The sequence below is a fragment of the Chiroxiphia lanceolata genome, chromosome 10 (assembly GCF_009829145.1).
Source record: "Chiroxiphia lanceolata isolate bChiLan1 chromosome 10, bChiLan1.pri, whole genome shotgun sequence".
Taxonomy (NCBI): Eukaryota; Metazoa; Chordata; class Aves; order Passeriformes; family Pipridae; genus Chiroxiphia; species Chiroxiphia lanceolata.
The window spans coordinates 8,660,697-8,680,096 of record NC_045646.1 but is presented as its reverse complement, the minus strand read 5'-3'; the positions used below and the strand labels follow the sequence as shown (position 1 = coordinate 8,680,096).

Here is a 19,400-nt window from a genome sequence, read left to right as displayed (position 1 = left end):
AAGCCAGGGTAGTCACTGCAAGCCTGGAAAGTAAGCACGAGAACCTCTTTTACATTGCATTACATTACCGTAATGTGAATATTTGTCTTTAAAAGGTCACAATACCTCAAGTTTCAATCAGATACTTGCCAAATTAAGGGTTTGCTAGTGACACTGCCTCATTTGTGGAAGTTTTGCTTTTTTCCCTCTACACAGATGTTCATTCACTTTCTAGCTTGTCCTCTGCTAACTATAAAAGTTGAATGTTGCTTCTGTTTGGAATTTACTGTAAGTTCCTGATTTGAAGTTTTCATGTGCCTTTAACCAAGATAGCTGTTTTCTGCAAAAGGAACATGGGTGAAGCTAATTTGAGACACTGCATCTTGGAGACCAGTGGCTGTGCTTGGTGGCAAGAAGGCATTGCCCCTTTGGAACCGTAGGGCTTTTTAAAAGGGGAACCTTTACCAAAAAGCTTTTTAAAAAAATCAATTTGCAAGAAGAGCTTGCAATAAACTGCTTCCTCAACAGGAAGATTAGGATGGCCAGTAGCCTGACCAGTTTGCTTTCTAGGCATATCAGCAGGAGGTCACACCAATGTCCCTGTTCTCCTCTGCTCTGCAACCCTCATCCTTTCTTACCAAGGAAAATCATCTTCTTCCTGTTACCGTGTTAGTTTGACATCTGTACTTCCCCCCCCCCCAAACCATACTAGCGTAGCATGTTCTTAACATACAGCTGCTACCTCAAGTTTCAACTTCACTATTGGATGGAGGCAAGCTGAGAACACAATGCCTGTGAAGAGGTCCTGCTCTGCCACACACTCATCCTCCAGCAATGTGCTCTTGCACTGAGGTGGGCAGTCAGTTTGCCATAGGAGTTGTGATTTGCCTTGAAAACTCAATCAACAGACTGTAAAAATGTAGTAGTTATTTTTCCATGGCATGAGTTACAGAAATGCAGGGAGCTGTGGAGTTCATGTACCCCAATCCCCTGCTCCAAGCAGCACTAACATCAGAGTTGATCATATTCACTGAGTGGCCACTAGTGCTGAAGCAAAGGAAGATGCAGAAAATGAGGTCAGCAGGTCAGAGGCAGTTAGTCCCCATCAGTGTAAGTACCATTTGAGGATGGCTTTCACCTATTGTGAAACTGCATCTTCAGGCTAGAAGCTAATCTTGCTGTTTCGTTTATGCATGCAGTCAGTCTCTATTTTGTTTCTTGAATTTCTTTCTCTTCATTTTAAAGCACTTGCAGATTTTTAATTTGTTGATATAGACATAACCTTATAGAACAGTCACTAGTATATACATGACAGTGCTCTAAGTTTTGATTCTTGTTCATACAACCAATCCCATACTATCAGCTCTTTCACAGAAAATCATGAGATGCTCCATTGCTCTACCCCTTGCATTGCAGTTCAGGGTTTTACAACCCAATACAGGATAACTGTGTGACAAGGATTAGCCTCTAATGTCCTGTTGCAAAATAATAGGTAGATGAAATTTATTTTTAAATGTTACTCTGGTTGTTCTTTGAGAAGGTGCAAAGTGCAACTCAGTTCTGTTCAGACACTGATAAGTAGACTGTAAAATCTCATTCAGATTCCTGAAGGTGCCTGACCAAGAGTATCTCTGTACAAAGAAACAAACCCTGACTATCTACATCTTATCCAGAGGCTCACAATCAGTTACTTTAATAGCTGTGAATAGTACATGTACATTCATATATTCTGTGTAATGGCATCCTTTGGGTGTTATCCAGTTGTCAGCTACCAAGAATCATACTTTGAAATTCTTGAGTGCCCTTTCCCTCACAATGCCAAAGCACTTGGCAAGTACTGGACAGTATTTTAACCTCTTTTTTTTTTTCAGAAAGAAAACTGAAGCACAGATAAACTGGGTGATTTACCAAGGCATTTTACAGTCTGACTCTCAGATGTGTCTGAGAATAGAAACAGGGACACCGAGTCCTATTCCAAGCCTTGAAAATGAGGCTGCAAAATTCTGCTCTTCTTGAAGCTACCCTCTTTTGGACTTTCCTCTGTGTCCTTTCTTCACATTCACGGGATCAATGCACTATCAACATTTACTTATGGGGAGAATTTATTGAGCAACATCTTGGAAACGAGAGAGAGGCTTAGAGCACCTTTTTGAAACAGATACTGTAACTCATTGTCATTTTTTAGCCAGGACTTACCTGAATATTTCTAAAAGCTTGCAAAATAGAATATGGCAACAGGAAAATGCCATGTTCCTAGGCTGCATAAATATAAAAGTAGGCAAAGGCAATAAAATGTTGTAAACAGAAATAGAATACTGGAAAGAAAGGCTTTTGTCCCCAGGCAACAGAGTAACAATACCATGGCAGCACTGCAACGGTTGTCTGTGAAAGGAAAAGAAGTTATGTTTGTTCCAGAATAGATTTTGTTTTGTTTTTCCTTGCTAACTATCCATTTTCCAAATAAGGAGTGGTAGGGAAAATTTAATCCAATTCAGGGTGCTAATGGAAAAATCTTCACAGATATGAAGACTCAGACGTGAAATACTGTCAGACTCTCCATTTTACATGGACAAATAGGTGCACACAGGCAGAGCTGATACCATGTCTGAGAGGAAGGGCAGGTTTCCATCAGGGAAATGACTGTCACAGGTTATGTCTGTGTCCTTATGGTCACTGGTGACTGACTCTCAGCAAACTCTAAGCTTAGTGAAGATCCAGAAAGGCAGCTCAGAGCTGCTGTAAACTCTCCCTCACTCAACACTTTTCACTCAACACCGTGGGTCTGGAAGTTCTGAAGCAAAATTTTAGATTAATCCCAATTTTGCTTGAAGCTTTTGGTTTCACAAATGAACTTTCAAATTTTGCAGGGACAGGCCTGTTCAACATTGAAAAACTAGTTTTGGAATTATTGTGATGCTCCAAAGTCTGTGCCAGCTGGACTTGGTGCACATTTTAGCTGTGAGAATCTGCTTAAGTATTATTCACAGATCAACCCAGAAAAGGCATAAAACCCTCTGTTGACCTTTTTATAATGAGTGCCTTGAAAATATTTAAGTAGCGTATATAACCTTATTTTAAGGAGAACTCTCTTTACTCCCAGTGGAAGCTGCTTGAATACTGCTGATGGCTAAACTTGTCCCTGTATGTGTTGGGAGGAGAGAATTGGCACTTGGTAGGGAAATATTTTTGTTGATTTACTTCTGAGGGCATAATTTTTGATGATTTGACTACATAGTTGTTTTCTGCATTTCTGTACAAAACTCCTTAGCTGGAGTGAAGTGGGATAGGTCCACAAAGTCAAACCATGCAGGCCAGTATTGCCTCTAGGCTGTCAGGCACAGATTAGAGACAAACTACAGAACTGTAAAGGAGAATACAAGCTATTAGGGATGATTGCAGTTAGCATTTCTCTATTTTAATTTGCTTGTAATTCTCCCAAACTCTAACTCTTCGAAATGAAACTTTCCCAAAGGCTATCTTCTCAGCCTGACACATTCTTGGAAAACTTCAGTAAAAGGTGATTTGGCCATCCTGTGACCATGGTTAGGAAAATTGTCTTGCTTTAGTTATCTTTGTAGTGAGAGCTGGAACATGGCAGTACAAAGTGCTATAAAATATTCACGGGTAGATTTCTTTGTGTGCAACATAAATGTGAAATACAGAAGCAGAGATGTCAAAATTTCTGTGAGCTCATTAAACAAATAACATGTTTAAAAGCACATTGACATACAAAATCCATGATTCACCATACAAGCATCTTAGAAGGCCAGCTTGGAAATTGAGATTCATATGGGGGAACACAGCTGGAGCCTTTTCAATTCTTTAAATAATATAACTTAAGCTGGTTCCATCTCAGTTAAATGTATACAACCGCTCATTGGATCCATTCCAGCATTCCTCACAGTCACTAGTGCATAACACTCACTAACTAATAACATCTGGATAGGGGATGAAGGAAGGATGTCTTGCAAGAGTCTGGGGATGTGTGCAGGGGAAGTGAGGCTGCAGACAGATTAGCTGACTCAGAAAAGATGCTGCATGTGGTTTTCGTTAATGGTTTGAGAAACCACTCGTTTCTATAGTTCAGGATATTGAATAAGTGTAACTCATTAGCCAGCAAGAGACACAGACTCTGTAGTCAAGGGTTATAATACATGCCCAGCACTTGTAAGGCATTCAAAGACCTCCTCAAATAAATGCTTTACATTCAGGTTTTGTGTGAATTTCCCAATCACATCTTTCCCCATATGTTTTCTGTGTGAGAGTTTGTGCATTCTCACTAATCACCTACAGCAGAATCAAATTCCTTTGGCAAGAACAGGCATGGAAACAACTAGTCTGCTAAACTTTATTGGGGTTTGCTGCTCGTGCTGTCCAACAGGAAACGTGAGTTCGAAAATCATTAATGATGAAATTGTTGTTTTGAATTGTGGTGATGACAAAACAGAATGTTTAGGCAGCTAAAGAAACACCAGAGCATCTTTGCTTTATCATTCAATGGCTTAGTGCAGACTTTTCCATTTTTAGGCAATATAATCTATCTTTCTTTGCTCTAGCAAAATTGATGTCAAATCCCTGGAAAATCTGCCAATATAAGAAGCACAAAGCAAGGCTCCTCTATGTGGAATATTGTTCTACAAGGAGACACCCCACTTGTCTTCCTTTGTTCCTGTGCCTTTATTCTTTCAGTAGGCAGCTCAACACTTTAACTTTCAACTTCCTCAGCAGTACAATACAGTGCTGACCTTGAAACAGCCAACTGTGCTGAATTTTATACGGGAGTTTCCCTTATATTTCCAGTTCCACAGTAATTAGTGCAATAATAATTGTCAGGTATTTTGGCTGTTTCTTTCTAAGGTGCTCCAGAAACTACTTAAAGGTAGTGACGTGCAGCAGTCTCTGACTATGGGCCAGTCAATAACTGACAAATTCTCTGGAGCATGACCAAAACAGATTGCTGCCTGCTCTCAGTTCATTTCTGGGTCAAATTGGAAAGGGAAGTTTGCTGTGTCAGTCTGAATCAAATTCATCTCTGAAATATATGCAGTTGAATTTGTCTTATCTTTGCACCTGCCTCCTTTTCTGAAATATCTCACACTGAAGAAGCCAAGACTAACCTGGTGAACTGACCTGAGTAATTGCTGCTGGATCAAGGAGCACCTGCACTTGGGCTTCTTGTGAATGTGCCATCTTTCACTTAAGCTGTTCTGGATCACCTGCAGCTATCTGAATTTGCAAGTTGTGATCCAGACATCAAAATTTTAACTGATTTCCACTTTTTCTGCTGGTTGCTTTCAGCCAGGATTTTCATACCAGTATCAACTGTCCCCTCAAGTCTTCCGATTAATGAATAGGTCAAACAACATGGTATTGCTGACTATGCTCTTCTAAGCAAAAGTTGTCATGTTTTCTGAAGTTATTTCCTTCGCTTCCATTTCTTTCCACAGCACATCCATAAAATTTCTGAATTAGCTTTCTAGAACAATCCAGTGGACTGAACCCAGATTTAGATAGGGCAACTAGACCTTGGCAGAATATCTAGGGTATTCAAGATGCCTGTGTGTTAGTAAGAGTATGAAACAATGTCTTGGTAGTCAAGTCTTAGATTTATTTCTTTTAATGCTGATTTTTCAAGGTATAAATAGGATATAGCTGGGAGAAGCTCCAGGAGATAACAGTGTTTAGTGTGACAGGTACGATCACAATCGGCATTTTGTCAAGATGGTGGTAGATGAGAATTTAAGGCTAAATAGAATCTCCAGGGTGCATTAGTATGGAAAAGAGTGAATTTGCTAATGCTTATAACCACTTTACTCAGGCATTCATGGGGGAAACCATAAAAGGACCCATTTGAAAACTTATCAAATAGTTGATGAAGGTTGGTATTCTGGTTTTGCCAACAGTATAAATCATCCTTCTTGGAGATTAGAAAGGTAGGAAGAACTTTGACAATGAGGATCAATAGCTTCTATATGCTTTATCTTGCATCTTTTTGTCCCCTTCGTTTCAAAATGTCAGTACACCACTTTCTGGGTGAAATAAAAATATCTTTGAGAGAGCAATTACTACTTCAGGGAAAGCTTTCTTGGGGTGTGAAAAAGGCATCTGTTGAAAGTAGTGCTCAAAATCAAAACAAATCCCCTGCTGTATATTCTGAAAGAGAGTGATGGAAGAGCCAAAGAGAGACGACATTTGCATTTCAGCTCAGTCCTGGGAACCACGAGAATCCTCTAGCAGTTGATTATAGCTGCTGGTAGCTGCCAGATTTCACTGTTCCATTGAGGAAACCTTCTAGTATAGAGTCATTGTGCAGAGGTAATAGGCATGAAATGGACATTGCCAAGTCCTCATGTCATTCAGCATTGGATAAATCCAAGAAGATTTAGAGAAGAGTTGGAGAGAAGCCGCTTTAATTAATTCTCTTCCCAGCTGTGTGATAAGGCTGCTGAAAAGACACAGGGTAGAAAAAACGTCGATTTCCATTATTGTTGTCTGTGAAACTGATATGTTGTCTTTTTAACTGAATATAATTTGGGTGCTTCTATGTGCCTTTTTTGCCTTTTTTAAAACTACCTCGAAGGAAGAATTTAATGACAAGGGCATCTGAAACTTTGTTAATGTGTTTCTTCTCTAAAAAGCGTTAAAGCCCCTCCTACATGAATCCTTTGATACTACATCATCTTCATTCAAAGATGTCTGCATCTTTGTTACTGTACCCCTCAGCTTCTCCCCAAAAAGTTATTAATTACCACCAAGACTCTCAATGCCTCAAAACATTAAACTTGGTGAAACCATCTCAAAATGTTACCAGATGCATTTGAAAATAACAAGTTCTTGTTCAATTAGAAAGTTTTCCCAGAATAAAAATAAAACGGACCTTATCTCAGAATTGCAGCAATTTTGGTTTTTTTTCTTTTTTGTTCTTCTAACTCAGGTTCTTTCACCATTTCTTCTGGTGTTGTATGTGTTTTTACCTTGACATGAATGGTTGCTCATATCAATTAAGCAATTAAGAAAAAGAAGAGAGCTGATTGCCTTTTGCTTATATAGTGTGTGCTGTGAGCTCATTATCAATTTAAAACAGATACAAACTGTAACAGAGATTATTTTCCTCTCAAGCAAAATATACGATTCCCCTTCTCACAGTTCATTGTAAACCTTTCCTTCGGACAGCAGGCTCGGGACAAGTGGTTATGTTGTTAAGGATGACTGTCCAGTAGCATCAGACACCTCACTGTCAACTGTGGTTTGCAGAGCCTGCAAAGTCCCTCAAACCTGACATGACAGAGCATATTCTGAACTTGCTTCCTCAGATTCACTATTATTATATCCATGTCACAGTGACTTGCTGAACTCCTGTGATTACTCTTTTGAGACTTGTTCATGTAATGAAAACATTCAGGGCACAATCCTTTAATCCAACATTGCCAAAGCATTACCAGAACCAAAACTTCCTTTCTTTGGGAACCCACACAAGCAACACTGTGCAAGTGACAATTACCCAAGTGATGATACAGCTGGCTAACATTTACCTGTGCTGGCCTAAAGATGGTTTTCCCAGGGGAAGCCAAACCAATCATTACACTGTGGAGCTTTGGATGCCAATCTGAGCACTGAACAAGGTGGCCCATCCCTTGTGCCAGCTGGTCCATCGCCACCCCAGCCACAACTCAGTTCTCTAAGCCAGGTCTCAGTTACTACTGATGTGTTGGGATCTTTGCTCATTGCTTTTATTAGAAAGTAGAATTTCAACTTTCAGCACACATTTTCTAATGTTATTCTCTTTTTGACTCCTTCAGCTACCAACAGGAGATCCACCGAAATTTCCTGCCCTCCAAAGACAGTTTCTGAAGTAGAGTTATCAAAAAAGAAAAGCATTAAGAAGACTAAAGGTGGAATTAAGGTAGGATTACCTGTGATTTGGGGACATCCCATATTATGAGAGAACTCAAGACCACATAAATATAGGTTTACTCACTTGGAATTAAAAAAAAAAAACAAAAAAAACAAAAAACACCACCATTTCTAAGTTGACTCTCTGATAAGGATTTTTTGTACACTCCACATTGCAGTTTGAAAGGTACTCAGATGATAGCGTTAAAAACCATTTATGGAAAACCAAGTTACACTAATGGAGAAATCATCTTCAAAGGATGGAAGTGGAAATGTGGAAGAAATGTCCAAAAATAATATACTAAAATGCAGCCAAAGTGCCCATCCTCCCTTATAGCATGTGAACTACTTTGTTTCTAGAACTGTAATCCGATTCAGCTCAAGTTGTGTTTTACAAAGTTACAGATTTTTCCTCATTTTAATATTTTCTAAACGGTAATTTCTATGTAAAGGAGTTAAAACTAGACATGTAATACTTAGGAATAAACCAGCCAAAACCCAAGAAAATCCACTGTTACCTGTGCCTGCAAAGGCAAGTAACCTTCAGGGAAAGCTATCTGGCATTTGTGTCTCTGTGATGAGATTTCCTGCATTATTCTTTCTACAACAAGAATCTATTTAAGATTGTTTGGACATCTTTATCCTTTCCTCTCTAGTCCCGAGCCTGACAGCATGTAAGAACCCTGCCCTTACAGCAGAGAGTCTTTGCTTTGAGCTGTAGCCGGTGACTGGTATAACAAGCTACCAAAACAGCTGTTTGGCCTTCCTTGAGTATTTTAACACTGGAAACAGGTTTCAGATACTCCATTCATCTGCAGGTCTTGAAACTATGATGAACTGCAGCTGCATCCTAAAACTTTTCATTTGCCCAAGCTAGCTGAAATAGCCACTTTCAGAGAACAGACTTCTTTCTTCTTTTCCCCTGTCAAATTCAAGCAATACCTCATTTGTCTTAAAATGTTTGGGTTTAGACCACGTAAATATGCCTGGGAGAGATAAGAGGAATACCAGTGAGGTTATATTCTGAATGGTCTGTGCACAAATGTCATACCTTTGCTGACATCCCCTTCAGTTAAGTTTACTAAAAATAAGAGGTCAAATCATACACAGTGCTGTACACTCACAACCTTTCAAATAACAATAGCCCTTTGCCCAAATTTTCTTGCAACTTGCTTACATTAAGATTCATATTATTGGCTCTTTAGGCCATTATATCATTAAAATGGTAAAAAATGCAATTTAAGGTATGTTTTGAGAAAGAAAACATAAGCCCTGAATGTAAGGAAACAATACAATGAATGTTCAAAAAGAATCGTGAAACAAGTTGGGTAGTATGAGGTATGATCTTGATTTGGGTGCCTCATGAAAGTGTGATGGAAACAGCAAGTAGCCTTTTTCATATTGTTCAGCAGCTTGGGGGAGAAGAAGAGGAAGGGAATAAGCTTTTTCAGTACATCTCTGGGGAAAATAAATACCTCAACTTAAAACAGGTTATATAGAAGGAGAGGAGATGATACAATAGTCCCTGCACTTACAGTTTTTAACTTTTTTATAGTTCATGAGTTATTTTAAAAGGGATTTTTAAAGGTGAGCTCTATATGAGAACACATCCAATAACAGAGATCACATTTTATTAGTTCTCTGTGCCTTTTCCAGTTTAGTCCACTATTACACAGGGGTTTTGTAAAACAAGCATTTTAGAGTTTCTGATTTTAATTAATAATTCACAGACCAAAACTCTTACATTAGCACTTCTTACACTAGTGACACCCAAACATGGATGTGCTACTTTCATCTAGATATTAAAAAATGGTTTAATCTTGTTAGTGCAGGAATGCCACACAGGCCAAAACAAGTTTTGGGGTTTTTTTGCTTGTTTGTTTGTTTTTCCTTTTCTGGGGGGATGGGAATATTTAGCAGGGAGGAAGTGTTACCAGAAGGCCTGAAAAGCTAAAAAATGTATCAAATGTCTACCTGGCAAAATTCTATTATTCAATTTTTGATATAATACAAGCTACTTCAACCCAGCTCTTCTGTTATCCACACCTCTGACTTGCTCATACATTTCATCTCAATTTCCTTGAAGCTGAAAGTAAAAATTAAACTTGGTCCATCTTCTGAAATGGCCAGAACAGTCCACAACTTCAGCAATAAACAGAATAAAATCCGGTTATCAGCAGGAACTTAGAGCTGGTTCTCCTTTGTTCTGATAATAGTTCAGGTGAGGACAGCTTATTAATGGATCCATCATTATCATCAACCACCTAAATAATTTTGCAATATTGAATGTAAGATACTTTTTCCCTCCAGAATCAGCCATTAAAAATGAAAGTGCTCAGGAACTAAAAGATTCTGCTGGAGTTTAGATATTGGCTTGGATTAACTGCGAACTCAGAAGCTGGGTTGTTTTACTGAATTTGAAGATTTTGGCTTTTGAGTAAGTCCAAGTAGTACTTGGTGCTCTTAAAGCAAAAGGAGGAAAAACCTGCTTAAAACTTTCCTGGAACACACCTGAAATGATCCAACTCTGCAAGACTGGACAAGGGAGAAGGTTAGTGTTTATCAAAATAAACACTGGAGCAATCAAAAAGCTCCATTTCAGCCTGGGGACAGCTCCTGCACACGAACACGTGCTCAGCACTGTCTTACCAACACTGCTCCTGGGACACAGACACTTCGCAGAGGCACAGGACAGATTCCCAGCTTTCTCCATATGCACCCTACAAAGAACTCCGAAAATGTCAAGTCTTTGGTTTGGCTTGAGACACAAACCAAAACCACAGCATTTCAAAGTCTAAGTAACAGACTATCATGCCTGTAATTATCTACACAAGGAGATAATTCACCTTCTATGGTGCAAGAATACAACGACTTTGCCTGGAGTCAGGAATGCCTCCCATGGCAACACTGAGCAAGGAAGCAGAATAAAAATAGACGAGGTATTCTTGATTTACAACCTGCACATATAGAATTCAATTATTTTAACTTGTCTAGTGACTTGCTAGGTTAGGTAGGATCTGTTTTTTATTCTTGCAAAGAGTTAAAGTGCCCTAAATAAAAGCATCAGCAATTAAGTATTTTCACTTTTAACATGTCCTTTTTATTCAGATTGAGGTGATGCATGAAGCAAGTCAAGGAGGATCTAGCAGAGTCCTGGTGACCAGTGAAAGTGATGAGAACTTGTCAACAAGGAGGAGGTAAGGGTGCACACATGAGCTAGTATATATATTTCTTCTTAGAATGCAAATTATTCCATTTATAGTACACTCTCTCTGATTTCTTTGAAGCTCATCAAGATTAATAAATAATTATCTGTAATGAAGTCACTGAAATGCTTACAACCATGCATTTATATCCAGTTTATCAGATGGAAAAGCAAGAAAGATTTATCTTTTGTTTGGGTTGGGGTTTTTTTCCATTTTTTTTCTTTAAAAACATTAATTACAAGACGTGAGAAAATAAGTCATTAGAATAAGCCTTGCATGTATGTTCAAAAAAAGCAGTATTAAAGACCATCTCAGTGTTCAGAATGTTCATATTTAACTATATGCCTCTGAGAAGCTTCTGGGTTTTTTAAATGCATGCTAGAGTTTCTGCAGTCTTGAGAAAAAGATTATTAATGATATATTCTAAAGCACCAAATATTTAAGTCACTTAGTTCAACAAAAAGTACCAAGTAAACAGCTTAATTTAGCTGAACTGCACAGTTTCTAGGCCAAAGGGAGCAATTAAAAAAAAAAACCACACCAAAAAACCCACACCAAAACCCACCCTGCAAGAAGCCAAATGACACAATCCCCACTGACTTCATTTGCTTTGTTCTCTTCTTCACTATGATTTAGATAATTCATACTTACATTATGCCTCTGTCTCACACAGGTATACACTGAAGTTACCTGATGCAAAAGACTCCATTTGTAAAAACCTTAGGTTGATACATTATTTTAGACAAATTGGAGAGACATACAAATCATCATTATGTGAATTTAATTATACCCTAGGAAAATACCATGTCTGGTCCCCAAAACATCAACTAGTTTTCAAAAGGTGCAAAGTAGGACCTGAAATCTTGTGGAGATAAATACACATCTCCAGAGGAACAACTGCCTAAAGAGAACATACAAATAACAACAGGTTAAGCTTCTAATATCTAGCAGTTCTACACAAGTTTAGACCTAGAAGCTTGGTAAACAAATTTGTGAGCTGTCTCTTTCCTGGGAAACACCGATTTTGCCTTTTGTTGAGGACAGGTTTGGTGCAAGGTAGAACAGAAAGGAAGGTGGGGGGAGGGGACAGTTTGAAGCCCTCTAGAGAGGGAACTCGGGATAACACTTAAAAGCATCAGAGCTGATGCTATCGGTTACAAAGAAAGCAACAAGAGATATTTACCTCTGCTGTACTGTTTGGGTTTTTTTTTAAAAGAAATAAGTCTGTTTATTCAAAACAAATTTTACAAAACAATTGTCTTTCTGTGGTACAGAGCAAAGTTTAAGAATAAATACTGAACACTTTGTATAAAAATTAGTAATATCAAAGGGAAACTGATGCAAACCAAACAAATAGGTAAAAAAAATTTAGCATTAAATATGCTGTGCAACAATGTCAAACTCTTAATGAGGAGTGACCATTCAGGCTGATACAGTTTTATTTGTTGAAGTAAAACCTGACAGCCCTGCATTGGAGCACCGAGACTATTGTTAAAAAAGGTTCCAGATGAAAGTGTACAAATATTGTGTTTAGAACCAGAAAATAAGAAGTTTTATAGTGTCTCCATTTTTTGAAAGGAGTGCCTTCATGCTTTTCTTTTTATTCAACAAGCAACTTCTTTTCACTGCAGCAAAAGAAAATGCATACTACAAACATCAAGACCCTTTTAAGATTAGGAAACAATCCAAACAAAACTCAAACCAACTGTATAACAAAATATTTCAATGGTCAAAAGTGACTTTCAGATAATGGCAAACTACATTTAAGCAGCGTTTTAGATGTTAGCTAGTTTAGGCTACTTAAAGCTTATTTTACTTTTGCTTGTATGAGTGAAAACAAATCCCAACACAGAGTTATGTTGCAAAAACTGTAGTCTTACCAGTACATTTTGGTTGCATACTGCATATGAAGACCCTCTTTCCCTACAGTGAACAGGGTGGCTTTTTCTAGCAGTGCAGTTTTGCTGTGCAGCTTTGTTGATTTAAATGGCTCAAAACAAGTCAGAAATCTGATGAAGCAGCTTTCCTTCAGTACAGAGTAATACTTTCTCTATATGTGCATTTATCTTCTCTGTAAGCAACAGGTCATATAGATCTAGGCTTGTCTTGTGGATTTTTTCTTTTAAAAAATACATATACTCAGTACTATAATCAATGCTTAGGCAAGAACAGGAACTGGATTTGGTTTTTTCTGAAGTATAGCTGTTATATTCTTCAGTCATTTTGACACTGATAAATTATTTATTTGTTGGCTCTTTATATGCCAAACATTTGGAACCAGTTAGGATTCTTATTATCTTCCTTCTGGAAAATCCATTATAGAAAGTTACATATTTTATGTAGCTACCTCTCATCCATCTGAACAGCTTAGAGAACAGTCAGCAAGCTCACTCCTGGATTCTGTCTACACTAAGAGACACCACTGTCCATTCAAACCATAAAACCCGCAGCACAGCTCCAAGAGCAGTAGCAGTTTTAGTTAAACCAAGTTTACTACTCACAGCTTAAAACTAGCAAGTCCTGTACAGCTACCACAGGTTTTGCAATTAGCAACTAAGATATCTGTCCTGAGAGTCTGTGGAAGCACCATTAGTGAGCTGTACAAGACAGAACTGCAGACACCCTACAGCTCTGGTTCTCTGCAGTATCTCTGTGGCACCACAGTACAACTCGTAAGGGCTGGAGGTCGCACATCACTTTGTTCTGTTTTGATTTACAATGCACAGGTGTTTTGTTCCTCTGCAGGTGATATTAACATCGAAATATATTCAAGGTACAGGGTTTTGTGGACACAAACAACCCCGAAATTTTAAAGACAATTTTGATGAAAAATATTTTAGTTATTTTGATTTGTGTACTGGGTTTCTGTGAATCACCATCTCCCTATCCCTTCAATGCGAAGTCAAAGTTCATGCAGAAAATATCCTCCCTCTTTGCTAGTACCTGCTTAAAGTTTTGCTTTTTTTAAGTCTTTAAAAGCTTCACATCAGCTCTAAGTAACATTCTTGGTGACTTTTGCTTGCTTTTAACCTTTAGAATCGTGAATATTGGAAAACAGAAGCATTCTTAAAAGAAAACTCATTTAGCTTATTTGCTTATTAAAGATTGGACTGTTTAAGTACACTGATTCAGTTTTCAGAAGGCAGAGGAATATTAGCCAAACCTGTTACATGAGTAGTATTTGATTTTCATCACTTCAAGTTCTAAAGGGAGCTCCTTTTTTTACTTAAAACCACCAAGTCAGAGGGCATTCAAACACTTTCCCTGTTTCAAAGATTTAGGGAACTTCAAGAAAACAACTGTAGCAGGTCTTCACTTCTAGCACTCACTGTCAACTGTGCAGGTCTAGACTGACTTTCGATGAAGCACTGAAAAATGGTGAATATTTGTAATGACTTTACGCTGCCTTAAACTACTGCCATACTCTCATTCATCAAGTCAGAAGTTCCACTTTCCTCATGTTTTGAAAGCTCTATTCCATTTTGATATAACAGATTTTTGTTTTGCCACATGCCTTAGTTCACACAGCTTTAAAAAAAACCCTCAAGACTAACTGACAAGTTCAAAGTAACAAACGTTTTCAACAAGCATTTCAAAGTCTAGAAGTCTATTATAGTTAATTTATAATCCAGACTTGCATCCCTTGAAGAGTGTAAAAAAACAGGCTACAATGTAAAAAGTTGCAACAGGAGAGCTATTCCAATAAGTTTCTGAACAAAATCTGGGACCATCTTCTTCCTCTCCCCCTGCCCACCCCAAATATTCACATGTAAGTTTTACCTCTTTCCATGTTTACATATATTTTGAATAAACACCTAAAAAGTTGTTGCTCTGTTTTGGCTCAGTGGATCTTCTGTGCAGATATTCAAGTATTAAGAAAATGCAGCTGAACAAGGATATGTGTCCTCATAGTACAGTTTACAGAGAAGCACAATATTGACTAGTCTGCAGTATATTCTACCCCAAATCCCTGAAGAAATCTTTTTAACTTTGGGATCTGTAGCCTGCTTCCAGAGCTGGCGAAGATCATCTACGTGTCCGTGAGATGTCATCATCTTGTTATAAATGCAGGGATGATATGGAGCTTTTCCTTCCCCAGAAAAAAATACATGATATTGTGGTACAATTCCCATTTTATTGGCACAGAGACCCATGAAAACATCATCTATATAGAGACTTGTATTGAGAGTCAGTGAAGCCTCATAGACTTTAGCTGCTACATCATTTGATATTACATATGCAGCTCCTGCTGTGTAGTCAGGGTAAGAGGGCCACTGGTACATTTCATATGGAACATAGTATTTGCTACTCTTGTCTCTTACGGGAGGGGATCCACGATGGACACGACCAATCCAGAGATCTTGAACACCCATTTGTGTTAGACTTTGGAGATAAGCAACAAGATTTGGCATATGGATAAATATATCATCATCTGCAGACATAATGAACCTGGCATGAGGACAGTAGGCATTCACCCAGCTAAACTGCAAAAGCAATTTTAGAGTAAGATTGTGAAAAGTATCCAAGAAGTCTTGCTGAATCAAATCATGGTATTTCTGGTCTTCAAGTTCTAGTTCCCTTTGCTGCCATGTTTTCTGCAGATGGTCTGTTGGTCGTCCTAAAGCAAAAAGAGTTTTAATGTTGGCATTAAGTTGAGAACGAACATACTTCTCATTACCCCAAGTTTGTCTAATTGCATCCCTCCGATGACGGTTTTCAGGAGAAGTCTTCACAAACAATAGGAGAAGGACATCCTGCTGCTGACATTTCTCTCTGTGGTTGATCAAATATTGGTAGCTTGATACTCTGTCCAGGTTATCCCTGCTGACAGACAGGCTGTCATTCACAAAATGGTAGCTATTTATGAGGTATCTGTATGAATAGGACTTCATATGGTTCACAATGTGATTATCAAATGGTCCCCAAAAAATCATGAGACACAGTATGAAGCAAGTGGCAAATATCTGCAAAAAATGGCATTTTCTGACTCTTCTGGGACTAACAAACATTCTGATGCAGTTTTTATAATCCTTATTCTTGTTCAGGATCAGTGTTTTTCAAGTGCCTTTGTTTTTGTTTAAGAGCACAGTGTCACCCCTTCAAGATAAGTGTCCTTTGTAAGGCATGATGTCTTTCACTCAGTATCCTTGTGAAGCCAGATTTGTTCACAGACTTCATAAGTCATCTTTCTCAAAAAACATTTTTCTTTGATTGAAGGAACACAGGCAATTTTGAAAGATGAGACTTGCAGATGAGTATTTTTCCCTTTGGGGCATCTTGAAAGAAACACTGCGGTTCTAATCGTATCTTCTCATGTGTTTCCCTCCTTCATGAAGATTCGTGCCAATTCTAAGTGGGGGAGAGGAGAAAGGTTTTAGTGAGCTGTTATTAACACACTTGTGATTAGATTTGGTCATGGAAATGGCTGACTACTCAGACACGCCCCATCAACAGCCACACACACCCACACCCCCTCCCAGCCCCCAAAAGAAAAAAGTAACCTGACTGGCAGCAAGTCAGAGGTGATCAGTGGCCCAGAGCAAGCTTGTGGAGGCCAGGGAAGGAGGAACCTGACACAGAAACCTCTTTCTTAGAAATGCCCACCGCTGTTAAACGACAGATGGCATTTTATTTAAACTATAAGCTCGGAGAGAGACGCAGCCTACAAATGTCCCGGGTTACAAATTGTCTTTGGGCGGTCGGTCTGCTAAAGACACAGACCAGGCAGAGCCCCGAGACGGCTCCCGGGGGAGGGAGTGCCGGGTGAGCGCTCCGGCCGGAGCCCTGGCAGCCCTCGGTGCCTCTCACCGCCGTCTCCCGCCCCCCCTGCCATGCCGTCCCCTTGCCCGCAGAGCTCCATCTCCCCCAGCCTCATCCAGCACCTTCCCCCGCGGAGCCCCAGGACGGCCCCGCTGCTCTGCCCCGACCCGCTGGAGGGGAGCGGCCGCTGGACTCAACAGCTGCGGGGCTCGAGAAGAGCCACGAGTTCAACCGTGCCCGGATCGGCCGGTACCGAACTGCCCAGACCCAGCTCGGGACCGCCCTTAACCCGCCGTGCAGACAGCTGGTCACCCGAGCTACGGTTAAGGGGCGGGCTGACAGAGAGACAGGCTGCACCCCTGTCACAAGTACAGCTCTCGGGACCAGACAGCTCACACTTCAGGGCTACTGTCTCTGCTACCAACTAGGGTTTAGTGAAGAATCCAAAGCACAAAAAGCCACCCGAGTCCAGCCTTCTCATCCTGCAGTTTAAAATCCAGTTCTTGTAGCCAGTTGTCTCTTCTATGTAATAGTCAAGAACAACCTGAAGTTGCAACTGCTTGTTCATGCCACAAAAAAAAAAAATTAAGAGCTTTGTCAAGCGAGAAATGTAGGAGTAGCACCGTAAGGAATGACACCCCACAAGCTAAGCACTTGTTGCATAGAAATAACTCCTGAAGCAAGAGAACACAAGCTATCATCAGAAATTCTGTGCAACACAAATGTTTTGAGAATGTTTTACTCATCTGAAGTCTTGCAACTAGATAACAATGAGAACACAACAAAGTATAGAAATAAGAAAACTTGGAGCAGTTTTGTGGTGCGCCACGAAGGGAACTGGCTCCTCAAAATGAAAACCGCGCATTGGTGTATCCGAGGATTGCAGATTGCAATGCATAACAGAAAAGCTGTATGGGCAGTTTGGTGAATAAAAGTCAGTCAGCGCTTTTTATAGTATCAGTTTAAACCCTTTTTATTTTGGAAACATGAAGTTAAACAATGCACCTCAGAGTTATAAACTCAGCAACTTTACAATAGAACACTATTGTAAAGCTTACTCTTGTTTCAGAGATGCAGACAAGCTGGAGTGTTACAGAAATCCAAACATTTGGTAGTGTCTTTTGGAGGAGTTGGTCTGAAGATACCAAGTAGTCAGGCTGCCCACTGCCATCATGATAAGCTTAAAAGCAGAGGACTGAAAGTTATCTATTTAACCACCTGAAGCAAAGTTTACCCTGGTAAACACGGGACTCCTCATCACCAAATACAACTTCTTTAGATTACACCTGGATAAGAAGTTTTGGCAACAGTCTGCAATTGCCCATGTCATAGGGTAAAAGGAGACAACAATCAACACCACAAAAACAAAGGACAAGGTCACTGAAACCTAGCAGTGCAACTAATCTACATGACAGTTTTTCACACTAGGAAAAAATAAAAGTCCTCAGAAAAAAACCAAAACACCAACACCCAAACCAAACCCACAAACCAACCAAAAAATCCACCACAAAACACAGAAGTCATCATGGACACAGCTTTAAATACGGAGCAGATAGCAGGGGACAAGAGAGATGCATAGACTCAATTTTCTGCTACCTAGCACCCCCCTCCTGAAGTCAGGGATGCTGGAACAAGAGCTTAAGCTTCTCCTTGCAGAAAAAACAAGCCATTAAATTAACTGAGCAAGGGCTGGAACAGTCTGGTCTGTCATTTCCTTGATCTAGTTCAGGGGAATTAAATCAACCATTAGTAGACACAAGCTGTTCAGAATCCTCCTCAGAAATACACCTCTCAGGTAAAACTTAAAAATGTGACTATAGATGAACAACACTGATGAAATTTATGGAGGCCTATACACACTTGCCCATCTCTCTCCAAAAAAAGTCTGGAGACTTGCACTGAAGGTACTAATGCACAAATAGAGACTCTTGGACTGTCAGAACTTTTTACACCCCATTTAAAACACCCATCCTTTGGGCTTAGTCATGTTCTCCTTCCCTTAACAGAAAGTTAAGGAAAGCAGGTTGAGTCACCACAGGAGCTATCTGCTGCCATGTGAATCTCATAATTCTGAGAAAAGAAAACAATCCAACACACCAAATTTCTTCCCTAGCAAGAGGAAACACCATGGAACAGAGATAAAACCATGCTTAACAGTCATTTTTCTGACCATAATTAAGGTGTTTTGCCTCTTGATGTGCATTTTCTTACTTGTTGCTTGAAAGCTGTTAGATTCACTCTGAGACTGGAGACAGATTGAGAGAATCAACCAAACACACTTCCTCCAACTGCCTTCCTTTCCAGCAGATTTCAAATTCATAACTCCATGTGGTCTTCCTCCTGTTGCAAGTACTGGAAGCTTCTGTCATCCTGTAGCAATCCTGCCTTTCCTAAAGAAGCTTTAACTTTTCCGTATTACCACAAGCATGACTCATTGAATGTAGCAGCTGTTCTATTCTGTATTTTGCATTCAGAATATATTCTGGTATGAAAGTGGAGCTAGCATGGGTTGTCTTTCAAACTCAATAGTTTGTAGAGTGACCACTATGGAAAAGAAGATCC

At 39.4% G+C, this 19,400-nt stretch overlaps 2 protein-coding genes across 16 annotated transcripts in view; one reads left to right on the top strand and one right to left on the bottom strand.

The window, feature by feature from the left end:
- The window catches only part of MCF2L2 (MCF.2 cell line derived transforming sequence-like 2), a 169,057-nt gene that overhangs the window by 76,260 nt on the left and 73,397 nt on the right, over positions 1 to 19,400 (top strand). For all 15 annotated transcript variants that reach the window (XM_032698498.1, XM_032698494.1, XM_032698493.1 and 12 more), the window contains 2 exons: positions 7,779 to 7,882; positions 10,981 to 11,069. In XM_032698498.1, coding sequence (XP_032554389.1) covers positions 7,779 to 7,882; positions 10,981 to 11,069 — 193 coding nt within the window. The remainder of the gene's footprint in view (positions 1 to 7,778; positions 7,883 to 10,980; positions 11,070 to 19,400) is intronic.
- Positions 12,500 to 17,093, bottom strand: B3GNT5 (UDP-GlcNAc:betaGal beta-1,3-N-acetylglucosaminyltransferase 5). Its single transcript, XM_032698512.1, has 2 exons — positions 16,961 to 17,093; positions 12,500 to 16,427 (listed from the first exon to the last, which is right to left on the bottom strand). The coding sequence occupies exon 2, from the start codon at positions 16,085 to 16,087 to the stop codon at positions 14,951 to 14,953; it is 1,137 nt and encodes a 378-aa protein (XP_032554403.1). The 5' UTR covers positions 16,088 to 16,427; positions 16,961 to 17,093; the 3' UTR covers positions 12,500 to 14,950.